This window comes from Toxoplasma gondii, chromosome VI (genome assembly GCF_000006565.2).
Source record: "Toxoplasma gondii ME49 chromosome VI, whole genome shotgun sequence".
NCBI classification, from domain to species: Eukaryota; Apicomplexa; class Conoidasida; order Eucoccidiorida; family Sarcocystidae; genus Toxoplasma; species Toxoplasma gondii.
The window spans coordinates 2,276,074-2,297,512 of record NC_031473.1 but is presented as its reverse complement, the minus strand read 5'-3'; the positions used below and the strand labels follow the sequence as shown (position 1 = coordinate 2,297,512).

The 21,439-nt window shown below is 51.0% G+C and overlaps 1 protein-coding gene across 1 annotated transcript; it reads right to left on the bottom strand.

The window, feature by feature from the left end:
- Positions 1 to 78: 78 nt before the first annotated feature.
- TGME49_242790 (trichohyalin, putative) lies at positions 79 to 19,757 on the bottom strand. The gene is made up of 29 exons (XM_018780658.1): positions 18,225 to 19,757; positions 17,573 to 17,712; positions 16,958 to 17,038; positions 16,628 to 16,690; positions 15,923 to 15,985; positions 15,685 to 15,768; positions 13,312 to 14,742; positions 13,066 to 13,104; positions 12,275 to 12,340; positions 11,975 to 12,058; positions 11,077 to 11,268; positions 10,490 to 10,609; positions 9,911 to 9,958; positions 9,035 to 9,142; positions 8,599 to 8,691; positions 8,219 to 8,269; positions 7,782 to 7,886; positions 7,360 to 7,401; positions 6,814 to 6,918; positions 6,491 to 6,541; positions 6,076 to 6,174; positions 5,821 to 5,868; positions 5,397 to 5,504; positions 4,551 to 4,709; positions 4,172 to 4,222; positions 3,559 to 3,657; positions 2,652 to 2,980; positions 1,530 to 2,109; positions 79 to 1,039 (listed from the first exon to the last, which is right to left on the bottom strand). Exons 1-29 carry the CDS (start codon positions 18,691 to 18,693, stop codon positions 662 to 664), a joined length of 5,286 nt encoding a protein of 1,761 aa, XP_018637495.1. The 5' UTR covers positions 18,694 to 19,757; the 3' UTR covers positions 79 to 661.
- Between the last annotated feature and the right edge of the window lie 1,682 nt (positions 19,758 to 21,439).

Sequence of the window (21,439 nt, the reverse complement as noted above, 5' to 3'; positions counted from 1 at the left end):
AATGCATCCCTACAAATATATATATATATACATATATATATATTTATATTTATATATTTATATATGTCAATAAATATGCGCGCGTGTATGCGTATGAATATTCATGCATGTTCACACGGTTACAGATGACCGCGTGCATAATAAGTATATACATCTGCATGCATCGACGCAGAATGCGAAGGCGATGAGATTGTTTTTGGGGATTTCTAGAGACTCATGTATTCTCGGAGTTGTTCGGAAGACGTTTCAGGTCTCCGTTTTTCGTGCGGCGACGCAGCCGGAGACCTCTGGCTTTCCTTTGCTCTCCTTCATCGCCTTCCTCCACCTTTTCCAGTCTCTCCCCGGAGCCTGCGCGAGATTCACCGCCATGCCATGTCTCCAACGCGACTTCTTCCTGAGGCTCTGCTTCCTGGGCCTTCAAGTCCACACTTGGGTCGACTCTCTCTCCTCTCTCTCCTCTCTCTTCTTGTGCCGCGTTATCGTCTGCAAACGCCTGGAAGTCTTCCTGCCCTACGTGGATCCGTCGCGTCTTCGCACCCTGGTCCTCGCCGTCCGATTCTCCGCTGCTGGGCGCGTCCAGCGGCCAGTGAGTTCCCCCGCGGAGTGCACAGTCGCTGCGTCTGGATGTCCGCGCCGCGAACGACCGCGGAGCGAAGAAGGACTACAGAGGCGCAGGCGACGAGTCTGCGTCGAGGTCGAGAGGCGACGAGAGACAGGCGGAGGACTCCCTGCAGGCCGGCGACAAGAAGGCGCGTTCTGTGTAGGTCGCCGCCAGCGCCTCAATCAGTGGAAAGGGATTTCTCATCGCTTCCTCGGGACTCTGAAGCGCAGGCGCGAGGCGCGCTCCCGCCTTGCAGAGGGGGGACGTCGGTGCGGGCAAGTCATGGCGATACAGAGACACAGAAGTGAAGAAGTCTGGGACTGGGAGAGGCGCAGTGGACCGCGGAGCCGCGGCCGAGACGCCCGACCAGCGAGGAGAGGAGACGGACGCAGAAACGCCGAGGTGCATATGCTTCTGTGCAGGGGGGAACGGAGGCGCCTGAGGGAGAGCAGGGAGAAAGAGAAAGCGACGAGACTGCTCCGGTGCGGAGAGATCGAAGACTGAAAAGGACCAGTTTTTTTTTCGAGGAGACAGTTGCGGTCGACAGCACGACGGCCCGCACACATCCTTTGCTAATTCAGCAGACGACGAACAAGTGGACGTCCAACGCATGCATGCACTCTAGAGAAAAAAAGGCGTTGCGGCAGAAAAAACGCTGCAAGAAAAGGCCTGCAAAGTCGTTCGTTGAGAAGAACCTGACGGAAGGCGCCACTTGGGCGAGGTGATGAGAGAGAAACAGACAAAGAACGAGATGGAATTTCCTGCAATGACGCCAGTGCAGGTCGTCGAACGTCTTTGATTTCCTGATACTCCCGGGGCGCGACCAGGCTCACATGCCGCGCTTCGCTTGGAGCAACGTGATCGAGAATCGAGGGAAGACCTCCACTTTCTCAGTGCCTCGTCAAAGCCGTTTCGCTTAGTATCTCACCGAGAGCTCCGAGCACGAGGGACCCAAGACACTCAAAATGGACAGTCCGTCTCCTCCGAAGAACGGGATCTCTGCGTTTGTCAAAGTGACGCGGTCCCTGTCCTCTTCTTCGCCGATCGCCTCGAAGCCGTTGCGCGCAGGACCTCGAGACTGCACCCAGGAGTCTGGCGCGCCCGTGGTGCCGGCTGTCCGCCGCATCTCGAACTCTCGCTTGAGAGTCGCGACAGCTTCTTCCGCTTCCTTTGGCTTTCTGCGCAGCCGCTGCAGCATCCATGCCTCTTCGAGAGCGCTGATGTCTGCGCCTGCGTCTCGGAGACTTTTCACTTCGCGTTTGAATCTGGAAACTCGGTCCTTCTCAGAGTCGTCCTCTCCGTCGGCTGTCGCTCTGGACTCCTCGTCTGCCTCCGTTGCTCTCGGAGTTTCCTCTCGATCTTCTCTCCTCGCCTGCGTCTCCGATGTCGGCGCGGAGTCTGTGTCTGGGGCGTTTTCAGGCGCTAGAGGAGAAAAAGAAGAAACATGTCGGCGCTGTGCGTCCGCCAGCGCTGCGACGGCCGCGTCGCGTTCGCCTTCCAACAGGGATCTGAGAACAAATGCGGAACCAGATGAACTCTTGGGGAACAACAGTGACTTGACTTTTTTAAAAACGAGAAAAAATGCGAGAGAGTCGACCTCTGAAGCCAGTCTATCCTTTTGCAGTGTCGTGTCTCTGTCTGTTCGATTCAAAAGCCTCGCGCGTCTCACTGGCCGTTTTCCCCTTGACCTCATCTCGAAACGATCTTTGCCGCAACGCTTCTCTCTCACACTCGCCCACGGCGCCGCGCCGCGCGTGACTGCAAAGAACTGGCCAAAGATTTTCTCTTCAAAAAAATCTCGACTGCCACCGCATCTCCTCGATCTGAACTGTCTGCTTCTCTCGGCACCACCTTGGCTCGCGCGTTTTGCTCTTCTTCTCCCCGTTTTGCTCTTTGTCGTTTCCAAAGATGAATCTCTCGTGTTGCTCTTTGTCTCCCTCTCCAGCGCAAAGCTCGACTTGCGGACCGCCAGCGACCGCCGTTGCCGAGCTTCTGCTCGCCACCGCTTTCTTCCCCTCCTCCACTCTGTGTGTGCGCAAGGTCCTCTCACCGTGCTTCCTCTGCTCGCGCCAGTTGTCTCTTGAGTTTCAGAGTAGCTTGAATGCGCCTCTCCTTCTCTGCGGCGAGGAGAACTCGCATTTCCTCTGCGCGCGCGTCAGGCTGCTGGGTTCCCCGTCGCGTTCGCGCAGCTTCTTCTCCCGCACGACGCCGCAGTTCCTCGACAGTCGAGCGAAGCTCTTCGTTCTCTTTCTTCAGGGCCTCCGCCGTCTGCCTCGAGCGCCGCGCCTCTTCTTCCTGCTCAGCCAGCTGAGACGTCAGCTCGCTGTTCAGAATCAGCAGTCGCGGCATCGCTGCGTCTGCACTTGCAGACGGCTGGACCTAGAAAAAACAAGAGAAAGACACGGAAAACGAGACTCGCTGGGCGTCGCTGAAAAGCAGAAATCCCCAGAAACAGAGCGACCATCGCTGGAGGCGGCCAAGTCACACAGACACACAGACATAACTCTGTCTTCGCGGACGTATTTTTTCTGTGTGAATGAATCTGGGGACGTCGAGGCTTTTCTCTGGGAGAGCATGCGCTTGTGGCGGAGACAGACAGGACTCGCGCGCAAGAGAGACACACTCGAAAAAAAGCAACAGAACTCTATCAGTCTCCTTCGTCCCTCCCGCTTTCTCTCTTTCGACGCGGACTTCTCTACAAATACTCCATGCCAACCGGACGCTGTTTTTGTTTCGCTCCCACTGTGGAGAACTTCAGATATGCACTTGAAATCGACGCGCACAGTCGGGCAGGCATACAGGCAAGTAGAGAGACGGACGCGCCTGCAGAGACGTCAACAGTTCCAGCTCAGAGAAGGACAGCGCAGAGAAATCAGAGGAGGAGCGAGCAGCTTCTGCGAGACAAATGAATTCAGGTCAAGAGGAAAAGAGAGAATGCGGAAGGCGTGAGAACGAACCTCAGCGCGCGTCGCGTCACTCGCTTCGAGCTTCCCCAGCTGTCGCTTGACGTCGGCGAGTTCCCTCTCTCTGTCTGCCAGTTCGGTGACCAGTGCGCTCTGTGCAGAAATGATTCTGGAAAGGCGAAAAACGTTCAACTCCACGCGGAAGTCGACCCAAACATCTGCGCAGGTTAGAGGAGTGCGAACGACCTTCAGTCGACCGCGAATACACACCATCCATCCCTGGAGATTCACAAACGGGCTTGCGTCTTTCCTCGATTGACAGCACAGATCGATGAACGTCTGTCTCTGCGCACACCTGCCGCGCGCAAAGAAGTATACTTTCTCTACACTCCTTCCTCGCCCAACTGCCCACAAATATATCTATATCTATATATCTATATATCTATATATATATATATGTATATGTATATATGCGGATGCCTTTGCATGGGGACTGTATATACGTATCTGTGTATGCAGAGAGACGAATTCGCATCCATATGTATGTGTACATATGCGAAGGCGTTTGCTTATCGATACAAGCACCAGCATATGCGCATGCAATCGACATCGAGGGGAGATGCCAAAGTGCAAGGCATGGCCTTTCTCTGCTTGAGCACTGCCTCACATTCGCCGCGATGAGTTGCTGAACCTTTTCATCCGCATCTGCCTGAGCAACCTGCGAGACCGACGGGAGACAAGGGAAGACAAATGCATACACATCTACAGAAAGAGGCGTGCACAATATGAGACGAACAGATATAGGTATCTGTAAATAAAATTAAATACATACATGTACGTAGTGACGTATATACATACATCTGTATACACATATCCTTATACATATACTCATATATATAAAATATATATATATATATATATATATATATATATATATATATGGAGAGGAAATACACATTCGCATCGATTGCTTCAGGGGCAGTGAGGAGATTGACCGTGAGAGAAGAAGAGACATCGAGAGAATCACACCTTGTTCTCTCTCCTACTTGCGTATTTCGTGCGTCAGCAAGCTGGGTCTTCAAGCTGTCCAGCTCGGACTGAAGTGCAGCCACTGCGGTTTCTTGCTCTCGCTTTTCTGTCTCTTTCGAGTCACGGAGATGCGCTTCCACCTCAGCAATTCGTTTCTCCTTCTCAACCACACGTGCCTGTTTTGGAACGTCAAAAGGACGAAACAGGTATTTCCAAATTCATTTCTATCCCCTCCGCTCTCTGCTCTTCCTCGGTTTCTCCCTCCCTCGCTTTTGCATGCAGTTCGTGACACCCGTTGTCGAATGACCCGCAAATAAAGAAGAAAAAAAAATATGCGTAATTGTGTACAGACTGCGCACTGGCAGAAGAGTGTGCTCACGAAAAATCGAAGGACAGAAAATATACATGCAATTGCGTTTATCTTCATATTTACATGGGATGCGTACGTGTATACGTGTACATCTGGACCTCGGTGCATGCATGTCCAGAGCCTGAAAACGGTGTTTAGCTTACGAGCTAACGAACAACGAGACTCCTTTTTCTTTGACTTCTTGTAAACGCAAGCACCCAGGTGTATATATACATCCGAATGGCATGCGGGTGTCGCACAGAGAACTGCCGAAGAAAGCGCGACCGTATGTACTCCTCAACGAACGGTTTTTTTCGACTCTGCATGCGCATTTTGGTTGTCAACTCGGTTGAGCACGCAGCGACGGGAGACGTTTCTCCTGTCTCGGACGCAGACTGCCAAGCGCCGCCAACTTCCCCTTTTCGCACAGAAGGCAGGCGGCGAATTGCTTTCTCGTTCGACAAAGTGACTGCGTTCTTCACTCCTTGAAAACTGGAAGACATCCCATTCTTACCTGTGCCGCCGAGAGCGACGCCTGGAGAGAGGCCTCGACCTCTCTCGCCTTCTGATTCGCACCCGCTACGTCGTCCTTCATCTTGGCAAGTTCTTCGACGGTTGTTGCCTAAAAATGGAAAAGAGGAGATGATTTCTCGAGCCGAGTGCCGAGAAAAAACGAAGAAAAGACTACGAGAGACGGAACCAAGAACTTGAAGGGAAGAGAGGAAGAATACGGAGACGTAGACATGTTACCATAGCCTGAGGCGACCCTACAGAACCATCAACATAAATATCTACGTCTCTAGTATGTCTATGTACAAAAATATTGATATATATTTGTAAATCTATGCTTGCATCGATAGAGAGCCAGAGAGACGTTTCTGGAGGGAATAGGTTTCACAGGCAAAGACACAAGGGGGATTCTCAACTGTGGCTCTTACATGCGTTTTGTGCATTTCGGCAAGTTCGTGTGCTTTTGCTTCGAGGTCCTGTCAAAAAAACCACAATCCACAAACAACTGAAGAAGATTTACTTTTACCATTGTTTACACGCATGTCTCTTTTCTCCCTTGTCGACCAACATACCGTCTGCCGAAATGTCTTTCGCTATTTCGCTGTGCGGTCCTCCCTCTGACGTTCGCTTCAGCCTGTTTTAGGTCCTCTGGGCGTTGTGTCGCTATTTGTTTGCTCGCCTACCTCCTTCGCTTTCCTCTGGTCTCTCCTCGCCGTCTCTTCCGCCTCGCGGAGCGCGTTCACCTTCAGCTCCTGCTCCTGGACCTTCTTGCGAAGACTCTCCTAAACAACGACGCACCACAACTGAATTCTCGCTCTCAAACTTCGGTCGTGAGATAAAGACACTCCGCCTCCCTCATGCAGGTACAAACATCTACCTTCCTCTCTCTACAGATACACATGTATACCTACATATATATATATACATATACATATACATATATATATATATATATACGTATGTATATGTATAGATATAGATATATATACGTACGAATGAACAGATGTGTACATGTGCATGTGCAGAAAGATGGGAGGCTTGCAGACAGAGGTTGAGGGAACTGCATGCGTTTTGGGTTTCCTTGGGAGACAGACTCACATTGGAAGCCTGCAGCTTGCGTTTCTCCGTCGCCTCCTTGTCTGCAGTTTTCTGGACGCACGAGCAAAGGACAGAGTCGAAGAGGAAGCGCCTGTTCGTCGGCCTTTCTCTGTCACCCAGCTACAAGTCTTCCGCCGCCATCCTTCTCTTTTGGGTCATCGGAGGGAGACGCGGAAGCAAAGAGGAGGAGGTCCGGACCAGGAAGAAAGAGAACTTTCGTCCTTTATTCGGGCAGCTGTCACACCTGCCCTACACGGCGGAGACAAGGCGAGTGTCGGCGGTGTTGGTGAGGCATCGTTCACTTTCTTTCAGTTTTTTCTAACCTGAAGAGCCTCGAAGTCGAGCAGCTTCGCTTCGGCGACTCCCAGCCGCTTGCCCGCTTCACTCGCCTCTGCCTCCTTCGCTGCGAGCTCGCTGACGAGTTGCGCCTGAGAAGAGGAAGAGAAAGAAAACAAGTCAGAGGCACACGAAACGAGAGCTGCGAAACGGGAACGTAAAGAACGGCGGGCAGAGAAAAACGGAAAGGGAGAAGAGGACATTCAAGAAGTAAAAAGCCTTAAAAACGGACACAAATGGAGAAAAACAGAAAAACGAACGAGAAGCAGAACGCAGAAACTGAACCACCGTCTTCTCACATGGCAAAGAGCCCGAATTCCTGCAGAGCAAATCCCTCGAAGAGAAGACAACTGGAACTCTCTCCTCCAGACAGAAAGGAGAAAACGGTAACTTGAGGAACTCTCAAGAGGAGAGAGAAACGCGACCAGTTGCCAAGGCCACAGAGGCATTCGTTGGGGGGCAAAGAGTCGAACGCGAAGAAAAAAGGATGAGAGACGACAGAAGACGCAACCGTGAAAGAACTCCCGACTTACATTTGTAGCAACGAGCGTTTGAAGCTTCTCTTCTTGCTCGCTCTGAAAAAAAGTGAGGTGTGAAGAAGGAGAAAAAACAAACGGTGTGGACACAGTCTCCGAGAAGAGAGACATACAGGGAACGAGATGGATGTCTCAGCCTCTGACGAAACCTTCATAGACACCGTCTGTCTTCTGCATGAGATCTCGCAGATGGAATTTACGCGTTCTTGCTCTCTCAGAGATGTCGCTTTTCCTCGCTTTCCAAAGCGTCTTGCTCCTCGTTTCCGTCAGCTCGCTCTACCTCTTTTTGCCTGCACCTCGAGCAGTCTCTGCGACTTGCGTTCTCTTTCTTGCTTTCGTCCTTTCTGTTCTCCCCTCGTTGATTCCAGTTCGCCTTTCCACTTCCATCGAGTCGTCTTTTCCGGTCCACGGTTCCTTACCTTTTGCTTCATGAGAGCCTCCTGAGCTTCGCGTTGCTGTCCGGCCGTGCGTCGCTCGGCTGCCAGGTCTTCCTCGACTTTGGCCAACTTTGTGATCAACTCGGTCTGATTTTGAAAAAGGGAAGCAATAACGAGAGAAACTGAACCTCAAGGACTGAGAGAAGAGAGAAGAAAATGAGTGGACTGTGAATCGACGCTGGGGTGGAGCGACGGAAGGAAGCAACGAAGGTGAGAGAAGTGAAGCAAATGGGGAAGGAAGCAGCCACCGACGGAAGGAGGAAGAGAAGGAAGAAAACGTTCGAGAAATCGGAAAGGTGACTGAGAGAAGACGAGAAGCGAAACAGATGGTTCTTGGCGGGGACGATGAAGATTTGAAAAAAGTGCTAGATACGTCAGCGGGGAGACGAGGAAGAGAAAACGAAGAGAAGGACTCATACATTGGTCTGCACCAGCGTCGTGACTTTCCATTCGCTGCCAGTCCTGGAGCGCTGAAGAAACCAAAAAAGCGAGAAGAGAGAAACGGTCGACACTTGAGAAGCGAGGAAATCGATCTGCGGATCTCTCTTTCGATCTTTTCTCACGCCTCCCCTGATGAGACGGAAGAGGAAATGCGCAGAGAGCTCGAACGCAAAGAGAGAACAAGAACTGACGAAGTAGAGGACGAAGAAGGTGTAAAGGAGTAGAGAGAGAACAAAAGGAAGAACAACAAAGGCAGCCAGAATGAGAATAAGAAAGAGAACATAAATGAGGAAAAGGAAGTGGAAACGAGAATGCGAGGAACAGAGAGCGTTGCAAGAACAGAACAACAAGACGTTACCTGCTCTCTGAGTTGTGTCTGCGCCTCCATGAGCTCCTTGGAGAGCCTCTGGATTTCTTCGTCGTCCTGAGTTCGCTTTTCAGATACACGAGCCTGTGAAAGGAAATGCCATATACCCATATTTATATATATATATATATATAATCGAAATTATATTTCCAGATATGCGTTGAAAGGCTTTCATTTTGCAGAATTCCTATGCATGCGAAAAAAGACGCAGAAGAGCTTTTTAATTGAGCTCCAGAGGACGCGTCCTCTGCGAGGAAAGTCGAAGAGTCTCCTCAACGAAGAAATGCGACCAAGCGGCGCTGGAGAAACTCTTCTTCTGTTCGCTTTCGACCCTCCGTCTGCGTCGTTGCGTTTCTGTTCTCCATGCATGTCTGCCTCCTCGGTGTTTCTGTGCACAGATGAATCGACTGAGGTTCGCGTCGCTCACCGAGGCTTCTTCGCGCGTCGCGGCGAGGGCCGCTTCAGCTGCATGCAGTCTGACCTCGAGTTGTGCGGCCTTCGTCTCCTGGTCAGCGAGTTCCTGGGCGAGCACAAGCTGGGCAGAGGGAGCCAGGGAACCAGGAGACAGAAAGGATGGGCTCGAGGGAGAAGCGGACGAAAACGTGCAGACGAAGAGAAGAACAAAGGAAGAATAGAGAGAGCGAAGGGCAAGGCAACAGTCTGTGTCCACGCGAAGAGAGGCAGTCCCCTTGGAAGATGGGACGAGGCAGAGAGGACGGGAGAAAGGCAAGGACTAAAGAAAGAGAAGAGAGGAATGTGGAGAGAACGAGACTGCACTCTGAGGGGAGGCTGTCGACAGCACAGAAAAAGGAAGAAAACGACAGAGAACATGAGAAACTCACGGGGAGAACGCTTCGTCACAAACGGGAGAAACAGAAGAGAAAAAAAATCCAACACAAACAGAACGCAGGAACGCGAAACTGAAAACCGACTCGAGAGAGAAGCGTTACAGAGACTCCAATGTTCAGAAGTGAACGACGAGCTTGGAGAGGTGCAGCAGCCGACACAGAGAAGCGGATCTACGAGTTGAAAAGCTCGGCATCGGTGACCGAAAAGCAGAGAAGCGAAAAGCATGAAAGCCTTCGGAGCGAGATCCAAGTGCGACGGACTGTCTCACGAGTTCGTTGACAGAACCAAGACCTCCCGCTCCCTCAAAAATCAGTCACAGCACAGCGCATGCAGGGCCGTTTTTGCAGACACGAAGCTTTCGCGACCGACGCATGCAGGAAGATGCACCTCTAGCTGTGTGACCTTCACACGAAAAAGCGACAGACCAACAGAAGCTGAAGGGCAAGCATCTCACATTCCTCTCTTGCAACGCAGCGTTCTCCTTCTCAAGACTCGCCACACCCTGAGCGCAGAACAGGTTCCACAGGCGAGTCGACCGGCGCTTCAGGAGCTCGAGAGATCAACTGATGCATGCAGCAGCCGCGGATCACAGACAGAGAAAAGGCTTTATCCACTCCACATCGCCATACCAGCTCAAGCATATCTCTCCGCGCAGATTGGCATATGAATACACATATATGCATCCATACAGTCACAGTACGAAGCATAACTACGCCTCGGAATTCATGCCAATGCATGCACTGAAGGTATTGGTGCATTTTTAAGCTCAAAAACACAGACAAGTCAAGGCGACGTAGGTAGTCATGCAATGCTAGACACACACTTACGTTTTTACGCATGCATGCACTCAAATATATCCTCATTCAAATATATATATATATATATATATATTTATATATTTATATATGTACACGTATCTGTGTGAAGAAGTAGGAACACTTTGGGTTTGGATACGCTGACGTTTGTCATCGCACTGTCAAGTTCGAGCTCACACCCAGGCAGCTGGGAGATTTAGAGAGATGTTCGAGATTACCTTTGGTTTCTCCTTTTGTTTTTCTTTGAGGACGTCGAACTCTCGCTGCAGTTGTTCGTTCATTTTCCTCACGGCTGCAAGTTCTTCCTCTTTTGCCGCGAGATTCACAGTCGCTGCACTCTGAAGGAAATGTAAAGTCGACAGAACTCGAATGCGCCGAGGACGTTTGGAAGATTCTTTTTCCTCGACTTGAAAGCGTCTGTGTTTCCCGGGCAAACGAGTTGCTGTCCGTTCCGTCGTCGTTGTGCCAAGCGCATGCAAGTCAGTGGTGTGGTGAGAGTGTGTATGTAGAAGACCATCATTTTTATCCACGCTGCGCAAAGACAATCTGTGCAAATAGCGATGAGAGCGCAACGTCCCCGACTGCTGTGTGTTGGATTGTTTCCAAACATATTTCTTCTTCCTCCGATTGTCCCTCCGTTTCGCTTCCTCCGTTTCGTCGTCGACCATCTGGCTTGTGCATCTTCTCTTTTCACCATCTTTCTTCTTCTCTCTTCTTCCCCCTCTGTTGTGCCGTCATTCTTTTTCTCCGTCCCCCTTCGCTTTTCGCCTTGGTCTTGCTTCTCTAACGTTCTCTTGTCGCCGACCTGACTCGCGAGAAGCGAGTTCAGCTTCTCCTCCAAATCCTGGAGAGCAGCTTCCTTCGTCTTCACCTCTGCTTCCAGTTTGTCAATGCGCCTCAACTTTCGCCGGATGACGGCGGCAGGATGCGAACTCTCCTCTTCGTTCTCCTCTTCTGACCAGTCCGCGCTCCGGCTAAACATCACAATTTCCGTTTCCTGATTACAAGAACCATCTTCCAAATATCCAAGGGTGCATGTTCTTAAACGGATATCCTTGGATACGTACACACGGCAATTCGAATGCACATTCGTCGACGTATACAAATGAGTAGATAGGTACACACTCAGATGCCCGTATGTACACTTACATATATATATGTATATTGATAGATATTTATATATGTATGTATGTTCATATATATATAAATAAATATGTGTATATGTATACGTATCTGTTTATCCATGCTTGCAGACATATCTGGGTGTGAAGGTATGTATATGTTGACTGGACAGAATGGCGTACGTCGATGTTCATCTGTCTCTCTTTGCACCATCGAGTTCCTCACAGCACTCACACATTCATGCAGATATGAGTATATATACATAATTATCCATGCGTATAAAAAAGACATTTTCCTCCAAACATCCTAAACGCACTATTCGTTTCATCAGTACATTTACGCGGAAGCAGGGGAGACAGAGAAGGTTTTGTAAAACGGGTACCTGAGACATTCCCCTTCTGCTCCCCTCCCCGCCTGTTCCGTCTGACATTTCTCTTTCTGGCTAATTCTTTTTCACCCGAGTATTGTTTTTGTTCTCCGTTCTTCTTCTGGTCCGGTCGAGGCGCGGAAAACAAAGATCAAGTCTCGCGACATTTCCCCCGGGTCTCTCTGCGTAGAATCCACCCTTCGTTTCTCCTCACCTTTCGTCGCAGCTCGGCCTCCAAATCCTTCACTTCCTCTTGCGCCTTCTCCACGGCGGCGGCGGCCTCGCGCAAGGCTGCTTCCTGCCACCAGCGAAAAAAACAAAAGACAATGGAAACGAAAGAAAAATGAGATCTGAACTGGGAGGCGAAAAGGGAGGAAACGCCGCATACACGGAGAATCGATCCTGCAAAGCAAGAAGGAATCCCTGCTGTGTAGACAATGTACAAGGTTCGAGAAAAAGGAAAAGGCTGTGCCTTAGACGAAAGGACGGGGACGAAAAACAATCCTTGCCCTACCTTCTCGTCTGCAAGGGCTTCAAGGCGGAGCTCGAGATCTCCGTTTTCCTGGTGTACTTTCTTCAGCTGAGAGACATGCGGAGAAACGAGGAGACTCCATCGAAAGCATGTGTACCTCGTGAAACGTATTTCTCGCTTCACCCCAGGCTCTGGCCGCTGATAATGGCCTCCAAAAATGCAGAAAAAATCGTTCTCTCGTCGCCTTTCAAACAGGACTGCTGTGTTTCCATCTCCCTCAAAAAGGGAACGTCCTTCCTTTCCGCGAACGCTTTCTCGTTCACAACAAGTTCTGCGCCCTCCCACCAAGCCTCTCGATGTCTCCTTCCAGTCCTGCGTGACGAAGGACACTTGAGAGAAAAAAAGACATTTTTTTTACTTAGAACGAATCTTTACACGGTACACACAGAGAGGTCGTTTGCAAGAATGATTTCCTTTATAGCTATTTACATGTGGAGTAAAAGAGACATGCGCACACGTGTACACGCATGAATCACATCCAATACATCTTTGTATATCTATAACGTTCGTCAATATATATATATATATATAAATATATGTATATATATATATATATAAATATATATAGTCAGTAGATGTGCACCCACAATACACACCTCGATGAACGAAAGAGAAGGTTCTACAGTGTCTAGGCCGATCGACGAAAGCCAGTTTGCGACGCGTGGAGAACGTTTCTGTGCGTTGCTTCGGAGAACAGGGACAAGACGGAGCTGCATGAATTTCGAACAGAATGGACCCCAGAGAGAACGGTTGCTGCACTCACGAATGCTCACCTTCTCGGTCACTTCTTTGTAATCCGCAACTTCAGCAGCCTGTCAATCGAACGTGAAGAAACAAGAGGAAGAAGCGAGAGATACTCAACGAGGGTGCGCATTTGATCTCCGAAACAGGTTCCTCGACGAAAAAAGAAAAACATTTGAAATTCAGTGAATCAATGCATCGATGCGTACCTACTATCGGGAAGACTGGGTGAGAGAGAAGGAAGGAACAACGAAATCTGTGATATCCGTCAAACCTACTTGAGAGGTCAACCGTTCGACTTCCTTCACGAGCGCTCGCTTCTCCTCTTCGACTTCTTTTTTCAGCGCTTCTTCCTCGTTCTTCTTCTCTCTCAAGGTCGTCTCCAAGATGCTGTTCTTCTCTTGTTCCTCGCGCACGAGCCTCTCCAACTCAGTCGCTCGTTTCCTGGCAGTTTCGTTTTCATCCCTTGCTCTCTGCAGCTTCTGTTTCATCTCCTCCCCATCTTGCTCGTTCTCCTTCTCTCGTTCTTCTTGCCGCTTCTGCCACTGCTCTCTCTCCTGTTCCATCTTCTTTCTCTCCTCCTCAACCGCCTTCTCTATCGCCTCCTGCTTCCCTTTCTCCTCTTCGGCTCGATGTTTCTGCCATTCCTCTCTCTCCTGTTCCATCTTCTTCCTCTCCTCCTCAACCGCCTTCTCTATCGCCTCCTGCTTCCCTTTCTCCTCTTCGGCTCGATGTTTCTGCCATTCCTCTCTCTCCTGTTCCATCTTCTTCCTCTCTTCCTTAACCGCCTTCTCTATCGCCTCCTGCTTCCCTTTCTCCTCTTCGGCTCGATGTTTCTGCCATTCCTCTCTCTCCTGTTCCATCTTCTTCCTCTCCTCCTCAACCGCCTTCTCTATCGCCTCCTGCTTTCCTTTCTCCATTTCGGCTCGATGCATCTTCCACTCGTTTCTTTCTTCTTCCAACTTCTTCCTCTCTTCCTTAACCGCCTTCTCTATCGCCTCCTGCTTCCCTTTCTCCTCTTCGGCTCGATGTTTCTGCCATTCCTCTCTCTCCTGTTCCATCTTCTTCCTCTCTTCCTTAACCGCCTTCTCTATCGCCTCCTGCTTCCCTTTCTCCTCTTCGGCTCGATGTTTCTGCCATTCCTCTCTCTCCTGTTCCATCTTCTTCCTCTCTTCCTTAACCGCCTTCTCTATCGCCTCCTGCTTCCCTTTCTCCTCTTCGGCTCGATGTTTCTGCCATTCCTCTCTCTCCTGTTCCATCTTCTTCCTCTCCTCCTCAACCGCCTTCTCTATCGCCTCCTGCTTTCCTTTCTCCATTTCGGCTCGATGCATCTTCCACTCGTTTCTTTCTTCTTCCAACTTCTTCCTCTCTTCCTTAACCGCCTTCTCTATCGCCTCCTGCTTCCCTTTCTCCTCTTCGGCTCGATGTTTCTGCCATTCCTCTCTCTCCTGTTCCATCTTCTTCCTCTCTTCCTCAACCGCCTTCTCTATCGCCTCCTGCTTTCCTTTCTCCATTTCGGCTCGATGCATCTTCCACTCGTTTCTTTCTTCTTCCAACTTCTTCCTCTCCTCTAACAGTGTCTTTTCGAGGACGCCTTTTTCTTCTTCAAGACGAACAATTTCGGTCTGCAGTTTCGTTTGCTTGTCGCCCTCGTCGCGCTCCGTCGCAACAACGGCCTGCGCGGCAGCGGCGGCGGCGGTGAGAGCAGTCTGAGGAGGCACAGAGGAAGCGTCAGACAGACGAAGGATCGAAAACGAAGAAGCCTCCGAACGGAAGGTCCAAGGACAACTCGAAATGGCATCCAGGAACATGCCAAGAGGACGGAGCCGCAGACCGCACGACGGGCGCTGGCAAAGAGAGAAGGAAATCAGGATCGAAGGAACTAGAGAACGAGACAGGTGAAACGAGTATAGAATGGAAACAGTCAGCCGCGAAACGTAACCGAGCTGGAGCAACGCCCAAAAGGGAGATGAAAGAAAGAACGCCGAAGCCTGCAGACGAAGAAGTCCAAACAAATGGGAACCAGGGGAAAGCAGGCCTGGAAAAGACTGCAAGACGAAGCTGCGAAACAAGCGAACGAGAGAGAAAAAACAGGGTGTCAAGCAAAGGAGAGGATGTGTGAGAAGCGCAAGAGTTTCGAGAAGAAAGCGAGAGCCTCTGTGCTCGAGGCTTCCCTCGGGGGAACGCATGAAGAAGGCCAAGAAGGTGAAGAAAAGACCTAACAATGGACCATCGCTTGGGCCGCTGAACAGAGGGAAATGCGGTGCCTTACCGTCGAGGAGAACAGCGAAAAAACGAACCCCCAGAGACAGGAAACGCGCAGGTCAAGTGCGAAGGCGACAGACGAGGGAGAGGACAGAACGCGCATCAGCGAGAAGAGGACGACAGAGAGAAAGAGAGAGAAAAGCGAGGGAGGAAAGAGAGAAGCAAGCCCACCCAGGGAGATGAACGGACGCAGAAAAGAGACAAAGAGAGACAAACATGCCATCTTCAGCAGCAGTAAAAGGGAGAAGCCACAAGCATGTCAGGCGTCCTCTCCACTCTACGACTCTTTGCGCTCTGCCCGCCGACGCGGAAAAGAAAGAAGAGGAGCCCAACACCGGATCTGCAGCAGCGCGAAGAACGCGACAACCGAGTCTCGGAAATCTCACCTGCTCCAGGAGAGAGCGTCTCGTGAGCTCCAAGTCAGTCTCGAGCTGCGCGGCCAGTGTCGCCGCCTTCGTCGCCTCCGCCGTCTAAACATCCAAGGCAAGTCAAAAGCACAAAGAAATCCCTAAGCCGTTGAAGAAAAAGGTACATCTGTGCAGACGCCCATGCCAGAGCATGCGGGTGCTGGCGAGAGTTTGAAGAGATTCCTCCGTCTGTTCCTCGCCTGGGCTCTGTCTTTACCTGCTCGCGGACTGCCTCTCGCAACGCTTCTCTCTCCTCCTCGGCGCGCTGCTGAGTGAGTCTCTGAACAGACGACAATGCGGAGAAAAAGCAGCAAAGTCATGGTTCTTTCTTCGGCGAGAAACAGACGAAGGAGAAACAGAGACACACGAGTCTCCTGGTTTCCCCCTCCCTCCCGGTCAGTCTGCGTTCCTCCCTTTCAGAAGAAATCTCTCTTCTCGACTTCTCTCCACGGGAGTCGCCGTCGCCTCGAGAGACGCAGCCGGACGAGCGCAGCAGACCGGGGATCGGAACGCACTCTGTCGCTCTCTCTGTCACCGCTTCTGCACCGACGCGTCTGAACCTGCACATGCATGTCTGCGCGGAGATTCCGCGGAGACGCCTGAGGCCAAGAGAACTCGCGTCTGCCTCCCGAAAAGAAAAAAACTGCAGCTCTGCGGCCTCGCGCAAATACGGCGGGGAGCGCTGGGGAACGCATGCAGGGAAGTTATCCACCTCAAGGAATGTAGAAATGCGCGGTGTTCTCAAGACCTCAGGCAACGGAAGAGAGACGGTTCTGCGCGACTACACTGCTCGAAATGCTCCGTCGCTGCCAGACGTCTCCCGCTGGAAGTACTGACTCGGAAGCGCCTCGCTTGCGCTAAAGAAGTCCCAGGTCCAGAAGAAAGAAGTTTGTCGACGAACGACTCCCCCCCGTTGGCTCACCAGCTGCTTCTGCAGGTCGGCAACTGCGTCAGTGGCCGCTTTGAGTCGTTCCTCTGTCGACCTCTGCAGAGACGACAGACGCAGGAGGAGCGAGAAAAGCAGCAGGCCATTCGATCGAGCAATTGTCTGCGGCGAGAGGTGAGCAGGCGCACAGTGCGAAGAGAGAGCGACAAGGAGGAGGGATGCAGAAACCGCCTTGGAGGAGAGACTCGCGAGAAAAAGAGGGACGACTTGTGGGAGAGAAAACGCGAGGAAGAAAATCGCAAGAAAAAGAGAGACGACAACCACTCGAGGTTGGCTGCACAACCAGGTGAGGCAGACGCTTCTTACGCGTTCATCTTGAAGGATTTCTGCCAGTTTCCGCTGGCTTTCGAGGCGCTCTGTCGAGAGCTGCTCGAGCTGCTTCCCGTCCTGCGAACGCGAAATCGAAGTTCAAAGAAAACGACGTTTTCGTTCAGCACCCTTCAAGCCTCTCTCAGCGTCCCAACCCCTTCTTCATGCAACGCGGCGCCGCGTCGAGTTAGGCCTTTGCGTCAATGCTTTTTCAGAAAAGAACACAGGCAGATAGGATTAGATATACCTGAATGCAGACAGGTACACAGAGACCGACAGAAAGATACATAGAGCATTTGTGTGTACGCGTGCCCATGCATAGTGATATATATATATATATATATATGTATATATATATATATACATATATATATATATATATATATATATAAATAAACATAAATATATATATATATATATGTAGATAAATAAACATAAATATATATATATATATATATGTATAGTTAGAAGAATATAATTGTTAAGCTAAACCAAGAGCAAAGTCAGTTTTTACTGCAGCTGGAATATGTAGGAATTGTGCAGTATGCATAAAGCGTCGAGGGTGGAGAGAGAAGAGGGGAGAGGCGGAGATCATGTTTTTCATTTTCGGACCTGGTCGATTTGATGAAGAGTCGCCGTCTGCATGGAAATCATGTCCTCCAGTTGCGTCTTCTCCTCGCGGAGGTTCTGGAGTTGCTGTCGCAAACGCCCGACCACTGAACATCCTTTTTCGCAGCATTTGCATGGCTTTTCTGTTGAGAAAAAAGAGGACAGACTCTGCCTGGAAAAGAACTGGAGACGGCCCGCGTTCCATCTCAGTGCATGCAGGCAGACAAGTACACTCCTACATGTCGATACTTCCACCCCCAGAGGCACAGGGAAACTCGAGAGCGATATGCTCTTTTCACCATGACCATGACTGTTATGCATGCTTGTAGACATGTAGTCAAGCATATTCCAGAGCATCGCCTACATGCAAATGCATGTACGAGCCTTGTTTGCCCGTGCGTCTCTGTCTCAGGCGAAGCAGATCCTCTTTCTCTGTCGCTGCGAACGCTAGAACGAATGTGCCTGTTGATCGGCCTCGAGCTTCTTCACTCGTCGAGGAGATGATGATGATGAGTTGTGAAGGAAGAATGAAAAAAAGGCTACGCTTCTCGAAACTGCAAGATTGCTCACAAATGGAGATTCCCTTACTCGCACTTTGAGAGACAGATGCAACATGTTTTTCCAAAATTCTCAGCCATTTTTCCTTAAAACTCACCAGTACGGCCGTGAGGCGTGAGCGGAACGTTGCTGGTTCGGACTGAGGATCGTCTTGACAGAGAGAGAGTGTCGAGGTCGCCCAGTCCGGCGACCGAGGCTGTCTCCTCCTCGCCTTCCCCCCTGTCTCCTGTCTCTCGAGGAGACTTGGCCCTCGAGGGACTGCTCATTGTGGGGTGGCCGGAGCCGCCCAGCTGGAGACTCAACAGTTTCTTCATGGTGAGAGCACGAGGACTGGAGAAGAACCATGAGAAGCAAGAGAGACGAGGAAAAGGCAAGAAAGGCGAAAAGCTCGATTGGTAGATCAGAGAAGACAAACCACCAAATTGGGGAAAGAAAGTTGAAGAAAAAAAGAAAGAAAGAAGAGGATGAGGACAGCTGGAAAGACAGGGGAGCACGGAAGTGGAGACCGGCTTGAGATGGGAGACACAGATCGACGCAGTGTTGGAGAAGCTGGTTTCAAGGTGCATGCAATAAACAAACAGACTAGGAAGTGGAGGAGAGGCGAACGACTTTGAACATCGACCAGAGACGGAGGAGGAGAGGAGAGAAAGAACGTCAAGTCGGGGGACAGGGCACTCGGACAACGTCAAAGAAGCGAAGAGGATTCCTACAGGAGGAGAACTGGATAGGAAACGGTCGAGCTAGCTGAGAGATCGAACGAAGACGGAGACTCAGGAAAGTCGAAGAATCTCTGATGAAAGACAGACAATGGCGCGACCGAATAGGCAGTGAACAGTCGATAACCTGCCATAGTGGAGAAGCCCCCATGCAGAAAGGATCTTGCATTTGGGGACGGCCGCGAAGACGAAGAGACAAGTAAGGGAGAAGTAGGCGTTGCAATCCGCCGAAAGAGGACCAGAAAGCAAAAGAACGGGGTCAAACTAAGGAAAGCGAATCTAGCACCCGAGCTGTAAGGCGACCAAGCGAGGCGAGAAGAGGGAGTTCCAGCCTGCTGCGCAAGACCTGCCAAGACACAATTCGCGCTAGCGACGACTGAACAGAGAGAGGCTGTCGCATCCAGTGGACCCCCACCAGAACGCCTGTGGCGATGAAAAAAGAAGAAATGGGCGTTCAAGGTGCCAGTCTCAGAAGACTCCTCAACGGCGTGAGATGGTCCTTGTTTCCGCGGTGTGAATTTGTTCCTTTTCGTTGAGAGAAGTTAGCGAGAAAACGACTCGCCGTGCCAGGATCAGCTACGGTTCATTCACAGAAAGGCTTAAAAGAAAAAAGGCGCAGCGACTCGGCGGTCCGTGCTCGTCGCGCCGCGCAAGAGGCCAGCTCGGCTTTTCCACTCAGAGCAGAAGACAAGGCCGTATCGAGAGACGCACAGTCTCGACACAGAATTCAACAGAAAGCTGGAAAGAGCTGACAGAGAGCGCGGCACCTTGTCTGTGAACCTCGCCGCGAGATGAACGCAACGCTGCAGTGCTCGCCATAAACGCTGCAAGGGGAGGGCTGGCTTCTTCTGACCGCGAGACGAAGAAAAACGCATTGACAAAAGCGAGAAAGAGACTGGGCGTCGCTCTTCCTGTCCTCCCGTACACACAAAACAAGAGCGACCATTTATAAAATTCTCAGCGGCGGATTCCCTCTATATCTTTCAAGCGAACAGAGGGAGGCACTTTCGCGTCGGCGCCTTTGACGTAGATGTATGTGAAGCGCATGCCTTGCGCGCTCTCCCAGCGAGCTGCGAGACACAAGCGCGGAAAGGAGCGAAACGGATGTTATTTTGCAGGGGACTCAAAGGCATCTCCTTGCGTCTGTCTCAAGAACTTCTCAGAGCGGCTGTTGCCTTCTCAGATCCCGAAGGATTCGCGCGCAACCGCAAAAATCGCTACTTTCCGCGACGCGTTTGCCCAGCGCTAGGTCCGCCTTCTTTGCCCGCACATTCACCCGTCGAGCTGTCACACTTTAAGTGGAAAAAACAAAACGCGGACGGGGACGGTTGCCGGACCTTCGTTCTTTCTGTCGGTGGAGCGTCAGCTGTTTTCCTCCGAAACGAGGCTTGCTTCGCACTCTCCGAGGCGGGGATTCACATGTCTCTGCCTAGCTACGATGCCAGCAGGAAATCCGTCGTACTAGACACCAGGAAGTTTCCGGAGAGAAGCTTTGAGGCTGTCTGTTCGCCTGTGAAAAAGCGTCTCTGTGCAACCCTTCAGTGAGTGCTGCGCGTTTCGGAATTCTTACGTTCTCTACGTATTGATGTTTTTGCGCGCTTGCAGAGGTCCGACCCACGGTGTCAGACAGCGGCATGGAAACATCAACGGATAGAAAAAAAGGCCTTTTCGTCGACGGGAACAGTTCGCCAGTGTGCATCTGCAATGGCAAGATGTAGATGTTCCTCGTATATCTCGGGCAAGAGCGAAGTCGGCTAGAAGGCTGCATACACGCAGAAGCTTCCAGCCTTTATAGCGAAACCGTGGAAGAACGCACTGAAGTCACTGGTATACAGGGTGAGCCAGACAGCAGCTCCGTAACCAGGTCGCAACAAGACGAAACTCGGCAATTTTTCACGATAGTGACCGGCTATTTATTTATTTATTCTTACTGCGGTGCACTTCAGCCCCCTGCCAGTTGCGCGATGCAAGAAAGTGCAGCTTTCTCTCGCGCTCAAAGAACTGAATGTGCACAGCGATCGGAGGAAAACCACCGAGGACCCTGAGGACGACGTCCACTCTCGCATGTGCCTCCTTCAGACGCAGCACTCGAGCGTCTTCGAACTGCCCGCAAGTCTTTCCCCAGTAGACTTTTCTTATGTTCTCTCCAACGTTCTGGAGCAGAGAAAGAGCGAAGCCTCGGAAAGTAGCCGTGGACCGGAACCGCACAGTGGGCCTTCGGATCTTCAGTCTGACGCTCTCTCACCTGAGCAGTCCCGGTATGGGCGACGCATGCACAGCCTAAAAAAAGAGTCCGTCTTCAGAGTACTCTTTGTCAGAGAAGGAGTTCCGCGACTACCTTCAAGTAGACATTCAGAAAAAAGTACAAATGCCTCAGAAAAAGCCTTTGCCTAGTACGTGTACTTCATTATTCGGAAGAGAATCACTTGCACTTTTTCTCAAGCTGCCGACTCTTCAGAGAAGCAGTCAGCTAATGCTTTCACACAGTTTATCAGGAAATAAGCCACCGGTTTGTAGGATGTTCTCGGAGAAAGAAGCGTCTCTGTTCTCTGCACTGCGGCTTTCACGAGAAACTCCGACAAAGGTAGGGACTCTC